Here is a 10273-nt window from a genome sequence, read left to right on the forward strand (position 1 = left end):
CTTGCCTGCGACTCTACGCCTTAATGATCTGGTTAAAAACAGGCTTACCAAAAAAAGAAAAAACAATAGTTTGCTAAGTTGATGGTTGCTGGTTAGGCCAACTGAACAGCGATATGTAATCGACTAATAAGGCATGGAATGTTGCTTGATCGGTATTTAAGACCAGCTAAACAACAGGAGTGATTAGTGTCACATCAAACCAACAAAGATCTGTATACTCTGCTTCAACATTATGTCTCTGTCGACTGTAGTCATGGTCTACTAGTTGAATATATCATAATAATGGCGAAAGGCTTTCTCATGCCCCATGGACTTCCAAACTACGGCAACTGACTGCCAATTCTTGTATATTGCATTTCAAATTTTCAACAATCAAAACACGAGTATTGAGTATTGACTACTGCATTCACTCCGAATCAAAGACATTCCAACAGCATTTATTTTTATTTCCTCAATCTGAAGCAGGCCCATTTCCTTGGATGGTCTCCTGTTAACATGTTAGGGACCAAGAGCAAGCGCTTTGCCATTATTGTGGGAATCCAACAAGAGTACCACACAGATGATAACAAACGGCAGGCACAGATGGTTGCTGCTCTGATTAATTCGTCGCTGATAGATGTGTCAACAGACGGTTGTTCACCTCTAGTAAGAAGTAATTTAGCTATTGGAAGTGCGATAATCTGTATATATATATATATATATACACACACACACCTTTTTAATCGATGTTATACTTGCATATCTCTGATTCGATTTCTGATTTTCAAACTCAAAGAGTTTGATGGTTGGAATAGGGGATAGTTTGATGGTTGGAACAGGGGATTGATTGTCATCAACCTGGCCAGAATTTGATGTTGTCCTATTTATTTACATGTTGTGTTGTATTTATATTTTAAGCTTGGCTGACCAAACTTGATGAACCTTTATGTTATGATGCGTGAGTTGTTTCATTTTAGGACTGTGTCCGTGTCATCTGAAATTCTGAATGTGAATGGAGTCACATCAAGTTTGTATCTGAATGCAGCTGTGTTAATTTAGCAAATTCAGTTCCAGAGATTTGTTTAAGCTACATACGAAATGGATGGTAGTACACTACCTTCAGGTTCGCGACTAGGTTATGAATTATGGAGCAACAATGCCACATTGACTGTTGGTATTTATCAGTTGTGAATGTCAGACCACTTCCAATTCAGTTCAGCTCATTGCTTTGAATGACACACAAGGAATCGAATGTCTTAGGAACATCAGTTAACCCTCCCACTAGCAGGTTATGCTAGAGGTGGTAGCTGGATAATCATATACCAGCCATCAGCTAGACAGTCTATAAAAGAGGTTCCTCCATGCCCTTTGAGTTTACTATAATTTCAGAAGATCCCTCAACTCACACATTATTTATCGAACAATGGATCTTGATCCCAAGACACCAATTCATACATTCTAGTTTAAACAATGTCAGTAGAGAAATTTTAGATCCTCGAAATCGGCTGCCTAAAAAATGGCTGCAACTTCCCTAAAGTACAATACAATGACAAAAGCACCTCATTTTGATCATCCTCCAGAACAGGAAAAGAACTGCACACGAAACGGAAAGGACAACCCATGATGCTAACAGGAAAATCTGAGGCTTGTCAATAGTTTCTGCTACCTTCTGAGTTCCTCTGGAGGATTAGGACCAACTTGAATTGTACCTGAAGTCCAAAGTTACTCAGCTTTGTGATCTTCAGTCTTCAGGTACATGTCCCCATTCTGCTCAATGCTGCTCCATTTCTCCCTCAACTAATCATAATAGACAAAATATTAGAAAGATTGAAAGAAAGAAAGAAAGAAAGAAGGAAAGTGTGGAAAAAAGCCAAATGTATTAATTACTATAGTGAAGCATGGGCCATTGAGTGACGGCCATAACAAGGACTACGGAGATGTACTCAAGACACACCCACTCAATTGGTGACGAAAGACATAAGGAGTGACGCCATAAAAGGTGAGGAGCCGAACATGTATTGTGGATTCATGGATACTGCCTCATTAATTTGAAGTATAGATGCATCAAGCCAGGAAGTGTGTACTAATCAAGCTTTATAACCTATAAAGCAATAAGCACAAATGACTAGTTTCAATTTAGGTGACCACTGTACGAAAGGAAACCCAACCAAATGACCTGAACGTGATGCAATGCTTAGTTACACAGAAAAGGTTAATTAGAACGATGACCTCCACTAGTTGCAAACAATAATAAATTGTGGAGTCTTTGCAATTTTGAGCTGTTTAAAAGGTGTGTTGCATTTGGACTCTGGCATGTTACAAAGAGTCAGGACACAAAATAAGATTCAGGGACACGGCTTATCTTTTACCAACTCATGTAGTCTTATTTGAAAGAATAACTACAAGTTCATATATAATCACTGAATGAGAACATTGAAGTCAATGTAGATGCCCAAAACATATTGATTCCATCCTAGATGCACCATGGAATCACTGTTTTACTACATAGTGCATACTAGACCCAAACCAACAGTGGATTATGGACCACAATCATGATTATAATAATCCTACTTTAAAAAGTGTTGTTGATCCACGGGATCAATACTTCTAACAACAGAGAATCACAGAGATAATTTTTTTCTATGGATTCTTCTTAAGCCTTCAAACACAACAAATCTCTGCTCTCATCATTCTTATCCAATCATCAATTCAAATAATGAATTGGACCCATGTAGTTATGGAGTATAGCAACACCGATAACATCTTAGTTTATTTTTTTATGTAATGAATGTATCTTTGGTGATCTAGGCCAGTTCTACATGCACACAACGCACTACCTCTTTAGGTGTACGAGTGTATCCACGCAAGAATGCAACACAGAGGCCAGTATAAAGAGATTGCTCCTACATGACTTCCCATATGGAAAGTATTGAACATATTTTTGCTTTAGAGAAAAACGGTAATTATGTGAAATTTGCAAAAACATGGAAGACTTCCAAAATTTTCCACAAAAAGGGCTTCAGGTATACCTTTCCAAGGTGCTCCTTCTGGTAACGATAGCCCTGTATAGTAGAGAAGGAAGCATAAATGCAAAATGTTAAATTTATTTCCTAACCACAGCACATTCCAAAGAACAGTAGTGAGATGAAGACTCGATGTTCTTGGTAACTAACCTTATCAGTTCCATAAATGTAATCACAGTAAGTGAAAACTGAAGCAAAGTTGCTCTGGCTTTGCCCGCCAACATAATGATGGTAATCATGGTATTCAGCTCCGCCATAGAAAGGAATGTATTTTGTGAGACTCCAAGGAAAATCATAGCTGTATAACAATGCGTTAGTTCAACACTGGACATGACATCCTTATTTTAAGGTAAACAGTGTTCTTATTATTATGCATGTGGTATGCAGTCTCTACACATGTTTCCATTAGGTAAAACGGATATGGTTCGGTGTGTTAAAAACCAAAACTAAATAGTAGATACTCTTGAGGAAAAATAGGCTTATATTCATAACATTTGCAAACAAAAATCTACTAATAAAAAAGTATCATTCAAATGGAACATAATCGTTTTGCTTCAAAGCTAAATCAATATATTAGGAACTGACGTAGCACGTGAAGTGTTGAACTGATTTAAATTACACTAATAGAATATTTTAGACCATTCTAAATATTTTTCTATACAAGACCAACACACACATTGATTTGAGCTAGCTAGAAACTGTCGAAGTTGAACATCTCGAAAAATCAAACAAATTGATTTCCTTGTGTACATATTATTTATTTCAGTTAATCAGTAGTGATGAGGATCCCTGGATGGGCAATTAAGCTATACAGCTGACGCTCGTCTGCATGCCTAAGCTATAGCCTCACGGCCTCACCCCTTGGACTATGAGCCTAGGGGCTCCAACGTTTGTCCAAGCAAGCTCCTAGCACTTGGGCTCCCGCACATTACCTACTCACCCTCTGCACCACTAGCTGCAGAGACTCAGAGGGTGTGGGACATATAAGAAAGATTACCAGTAAATAGAATGTCATAAGGCTACAATTAACAGCCCGCCAAACTTGGTAATTTAATGCTCAAAGAGGTGACCTTTTTGTCTCATCAAGTAACATATAACTGAAGGACACTTATATTTAAAAAATTAAATGAGGTTTCTTCTCTTGTTTTGTTCAAGAAACGAGGTTTAAAGTGAATAAGAATCCAGAGAATAAAACCGATTGGAATTTCGAATAGTATCTAAATGAGCTCAGTAGAACATATGCAATTCCCATCGCACACGCATCATAAGCATTCTAAACCCAATGTACCACCAGTCTAAATCGATGATTCAATTCCATATTATATATCACGCACGTTGCACCAAAGTAGTTCATAAATAGTTTATGATCTACCATAACTAGTTCATAAACTAGTATATGCTCAAATCCAAAGACTTTAAGATCTACTTCTAACAAAATAACCATATACAAATATCAACGTAACAAATTAACATACCCACTATGCGTATCGATGGCCTCGATTTGTCTCAAAACAATCCAAAACCAGAACGTAACCATATGACCAGGAGCAATAGCAGGGCCAAGAAAAGACGGTATCCCAAGGATCAAAACCTCAGCCCAATGTGCATAAGGTGCTGCAAATCCAATGGGTGCAGTAAACTCATGATGAATTTTATGTATCTTTTCATACCCCCATTTACAATGCAACAACCTATGTATCCAATAATTCCCATAATCTTCCACTATAAAATACACAAACAATTGCATCACTATCTCCCATCCTGTTGGTAACCTCAAATCTGTCCTTATCCCAACCCACTACAATAACAATAACAACAACAAACAAAATATCAATCAACAGAGAATCAATAAATAAAAATCGAGATTGTTGAAATATATTTTACCTTGATGGTGGGGTAAGAAACAAGTTGTAAAGGGCCAACGACTAAGAAAAACATAAGCATGACATCTTTATAACATTTAAGCATATCAGAATTGGGGATTCTGACTTTGGGTTGGATTTTATATTGTTGAATAGTTTTGGATTTTTTGAGTTCCAAGAGAAGTAATGGAAGTGGGACTAATGAAAAGACAAAGAATAAAAACATTATATTGTGACAGAATAAATAGTAATCTGATTTTTTGGCGGAGTAATTGAACCATAGTGTTTCTAGGTAGGTTAAGTTTCTGCCTAAGAAGAGTTCTGCTTCTTGTAAGGTTTGGAAGGGTAACATTGTTGTTGTTGCAGAAACAGAAGAAAGTTTTTGGATTTGTGAGAGTGAGGGTCAGAGAGAGAATGATAGATTTTTTTAGCTGTGAAAAGGGATGGTGGAAGTAAAAGGTCCCATGAAACCAGGCTGTAATGTGGCAACTTATGTTTTGTATGTTCTTCTCTGGTGCATGTGTCATGTGTGTGCAGTTTATATGTATATATATATATATAGAAAGAAAGATGGAGCTCTGTGGGGTAATGATGTTGTGCACCCACAAATTGGAGATAGATGTAGATGAGCCAGGTTTTTTTTTTTCTGATTCTTAAATTATTCACTGACTCATTGCTGGGACGGCCTTGACAAGACCATAATCATGATGGAAATTTAGATTTTTGAAATTGCGGTATGTACTATATATGCTGGCACTACAATTCTCAGCGTGATGATAGAAAGTTACTTATTATCTAATAAATTGGATTATCAGCGGAGAGATCAATGAATGGGAATATTTTCAGAGACGTCAGACGTCAGCACCTGTATCCGGGAAACTATGTACTTGATCATGTTGTACTTCACTAAACGACAAAGAAAGAACCGTGTAAAAAGTACAATGGAAATTCGGTGGCCTTCACGTGCAATCTTATGGGCTATAGACTGGACTCTTTTATATTCCTTTGTTTGCTGTCCAAGAACCCAATCAAGTTTACTTGATAAACTTGTTTTCGGCCCATAACAACACAAGCAAAATCCTGGTACATTTCGTACACATCCAAACGAAAATTCTCATATGTATGATTAAGTGCTGCCGTGCTGGTGTGCTACTAATCATGGAATCATGGATGACGGGTGACACTGTTATCTTTGTACTATTCACCTTTTACTGAAAACAAAGATGTAGTATTAAAGTGATCAAAGACAAAGATACGTATCAAATCTAGAATCCGCATATAATCTTCAAGTGAGCCCACCAATCAGATCAGTCTCATTAGTCATCACTCTTATGTGTTCAATGATCTGATCCTTTTAAATGATTTGATGCGTGGACTTTAGCAGTAGATAATCAGATTATTTCTTTATATCTTTTGTCGGGCGCCTTACATTGAGGTTAGTGGACTGTCGTCTTTTGGACCTTGACTACTTTTCCTTTAGGCTAAGTCCAAAATCTCTGTATCTGCAAAACTGGAAAAAAAAAATTATTTTAAAGATAATGGGTATGAAATTGGATACGCTAAATCCTAAATCCTAAATCCTAATGGTTTGGAATAGAAATTTTATACGCTTAGATCAAGTCAAACACTTTAAAGTTTAAACAATTTGGTTTTGTTCATTCAGCGCCAATTCAAATCAAGCATAATACATTTTTTTCATTCAGCGCCAATTCAAGTTGTGCAGAACGCAATTTATTCATTCAGCGCCAATTCAAGTTACACAGAATACACTCTCTACTCCTCACTATTACTCTCTATATATAGAGAATAAAATTGAGATATGGAGTCAAATCTGCCTGTTTGGACTCCACTTTTGCAGGAATAGAAAGCCATTGGACTCAAACTTAAAGGAGGTGATGCTTGCACGGTATTTTCATTATTAGCTTCGTCAGTAAATCTCTGTTTATCTTGCGAAAATGTACAAAGACGAAGTTAAATAAAAACACTTGCAAATTTAACGAGGTAGCATATTCTAATAATTAACCTCTATTTTAGATAAGATTTTACGTGTTGTTGGGGAAAACGATATCAATTGATCTCCACTTAAGATAATTTGTATTTGAATACTTTAATTTCCAATCGAAAAATCTAAATTTTTACTACAACCAACAACAACAAATTTAAGATATGGAATTAACCATCACAAACAAGTAATAATAATGTAGAGCAAAAAATATAACACAATGAAACACAAAATATAATGTGGTTCGGCCAAATGTCTATTTCCACAAGAGCAAATCATTTATAGGAGTAAAAAATAAAATTACAATCACTCCTCTTAAGTCTCTCAAATACTTACTAGATCTCTCTTCTACAATCTCTCTCCTAACAAACTTTTTCTCTTTGTAAGAATTTTATCTCAATTTTAGTTGTTCTCAAAATTGGTTTCTCTTTCTCTCTTGTTCTAGGTTAGAACCCCTAACTTCATATATAGTGCCTAAAATTTTGGGGAGATGACGAAATTTCGATTCATTCAGCAAACAAATGCTTAGATATCATGCTTATTGGTTCGGTAACTCGTTGTTACTGGAAAACCAAAGTACAGGTTACATTGTCAAATTCGGTACTGAGATACCGAATTAGCTTCAATCACTTTCTCGGTACCTAGTTGTTGGTCATGCCACCCATACTCGATATCAAGATGTTGTTTCCCTGAACATGGTGAGGGATCCTAACAATCTCCCCATCCCGAGCCATGAGGGAGGATACTCCTCGCATTCCCAAATCAATAGGAAAAGTGTGTCACCAATCCGGCGATGGCACAACAAACATCAAACTTGCCATTCGCTAAAACTTTGGTCATCATATCCGACCCATTCTTGTCAGTATGGATCTTCCCAATACATAATTATTTATCTTCGAGAACTTATCTAATCCAATGATAACACACATGTATGTGTTTTGATCTATAATAAAAACTCGAATTTTTGCTCAAATAGATGACGCTCTGACTATCACAAAGAACCACAAATTGTTTCTACTTTAGCCCTAGTTCATTGAAGAACTTCTTGATCTATAACATCTATTTGCAACACTTAGTGGCTACAATATACTTAGCTTCTGTAGTGGAGAGGGCAACACATTTTTACAACTTAGATTGTCAAGAAACTGCTCTCCCTGCAAATGTAAACAGATAACCGGAAGTAGATTTCATCGAGTTAACATCACCTGCCATATCTATATCTATGTAGCCTTCAAGTAAGATTTTACTCCCACCAAAATACAAACATGCCTTAGAAGTGCTCTTGAGATATCTCAATATCCACTTAACACCCTTTCAATGCTCTTTCCCCGGATTTGATAGAAATCAGCTTACAACATCCACGACGAAAGCAATATCCGATCTTGTATATATCATTGCATACATCAAGTTACCCACTGCGGATGCATATAATAAACCTTTTGCCTTTCTTTCTTCTCGTGCTCACCCTTCGGATACTTAGCTTTGGTCATGCAGAATTGGCTACCAAGCGGACAACTCACTGGTTTCGTTTGATCCATATTGAATCTCTTCAACACCTTCTCAATCTATCTTTCTTGAAAAAGACACAATTTCCTACTATTTCTGTCACGAGTAATCCGCATATAAAGTATTTACTTTGCTTGACCCAGATCCTTTATCTCAAAAGACTTACTCAAGTCTTTTTTCAACTTGCTATCTTGTTGATGTTTTTGCCAACAATTAACATATCATCCACATATAGCAAGAGCACTATGAAATCACCATCTATAAACTTCTGAACAAACACACAGTGATCGAAATTGAAGAAGACTTTTTGTAATCATACTTCACCATAAAGGACTTAAACTTCATGTATCACTGTCTCGGTGCCTGCTTCAAACCAGATAAACTCTTTCTCAGTTTACATACCAAATGTTCATTTTCTTTGACCTCAAAACCCTCTAGTTGGTTCATGTAAATATTTTCCTCAAGATCACCATGAAGAAAAGATGTCTTAACATCTAGTTGCTCAACCTCTAGATTCATACTTGTGGTTAAACCTAATATCACTCTAATAGAAGTCATTTTAACTATCGACCGGAGAGAAAATTTATTCAAAGTCAATATATTTCCTCTGACTAAATCCCTCTACAACAAGGTGAGTTTTGTGTTTTGGATGTGGATTACTCTCTTCATGCTTGATTTTGAACACCCATTTGTTATTGAGAACTTTTCTTCCTTTTGGGATCAACCAAGTCATAGGTGTGATTCTTATGTAAAGAACTCATCTCATCTTGCATGACCTTCAACCACTTCTCTTTGTCTGTATCTTCAAGATCTTTTTGATAGTATGTATATAGGTTTTTCACCATTGGATAGTAATATATAGGTATGTGGTGGGACCCTGGTTGAAACTTGTCTTTTTCTCTCAGATCTTCTCAACTCATCATCTGGTTGCTCAGGAGGACGCACTTCGATCTTCTTGCTCAGGTGATGGTTCATGCACATCTTCTGTATCTTCTATCTCAATAGGTCCAATCCCATCATGAACAATAGGATCATCATCATGAGCTTCAAACTCATGGTTCTCTGCATTCTTAATGTCTTATGCAACTCGTTCCATAGTAGGAACTTCTGGCTCTAAATCAACAAGATCGTCAACAAAAGCTTCTAGCTTTTCACCATTCTCAAAGTCCTACTTCTTTCAAGAACACAACATCTCAATTTCGGATTACCTTTATGTTAATCAGATCATAAAGCTTATAATCAAACTTATCATCTCTATAACCAAGAAAAATGCATTACTTGGCTTTGTCATCAAGCTTGGATGTAAAGTCCTGAATTATTATTAAGGGTATTTTTGTAAATTTCATATCAAATCCAGGGTTGTTATGTAATTTGGTCGTCGGGTTTATATTTCAAACGTACGTAACTGGATGAAACTTAACTCCGACTCATAAGTCACGTTAGGTAAGCGACCATAGGCGAAAAATTTGACCAAAAATGGCGGTTAGCGGTTTTCTGCGTGCGAAGCTGGCACGAGTTAACAGCTTACACGCTTGAGTGGGTTATTCTCATAGCCTGCGGTGAGATAGAATATAGGAGATTGAATTTAGCGGGATGGGCCGGAAAAATAATCACGACGCGAAGTCAAATGACTTAGCGGTTAAGAGTGAATTAAGACTTTAAGTCTAATTGGGCTTGGGCCTTAATAACCAAAAATCGGCCCAAACAACAATCGCACCAACCGAAATCGCGAAATCAGAATCGCACCTAACCTTTTCTTCCCCAATTCGCAATACTAAAAACCCTAAGAGAGAGAAACTCTAAATCGCCAAATCCAATCGATTCAAACAAGAAATTGAAACCCCCAAACCTTAGAAACCGTGAATTCGAAGGTGGAGATACAAAAATTACTGGAAGTTCGC

At 36.8% G+C, this 10273-nt stretch overlaps 1 protein-coding gene across 2 annotated transcripts; it reads right to left on the bottom strand.

Annotated features, from left to right (window-relative positions):
• Positions 1-1372: 1372 nt before the first annotated feature.
• LOC147514051 (methylsterol monooxygenase 1-2-like) lies at positions 1373-5514 on the bottom strand. Of its 2 annotated transcripts, XR_015215878.1 has the most exons (6): positions 4887-5396; positions 4478-4800; positions 3153-3300; positions 3009-3041; positions 1867-2080; positions 1373-1776 (listed from the first exon to the last, which is right to left on the bottom strand). XR_015215878.1 is itself a non-coding variant. In XM_086597457.1 (5 exons), exons 1-5 carry the CDS (start codon positions 5214-5216, stop codon positions 1702-1704), a joined length of 909 nt encoding a protein of 302 aa, XP_086453583.1. In that variant the 5' UTR covers positions 5217-5514; the 3' UTR covers positions 1373-1701. The 2 variants fall into 2 exon arrangements, 1 of the variants encoding a protein (XP_086453583.1); XM_086597457.1 differs by lacking the exon at positions 1867-2080 and having other exon boundaries at positions 4887-5514.
• Positions 5515-10273: the final 4759 nt, after the last annotated feature.

This window comes from Coptis chinensis, chromosome 3, assembly GCF_015680905.1.
Source record: "Coptis chinensis isolate HL-2020 chromosome 3, ASM1568090v1, whole genome shotgun sequence".
NCBI lineage: Eukaryota > Viridiplantae > Streptophyta > Magnoliopsida > Ranunculales > Ranunculaceae > Coptis > Coptis chinensis.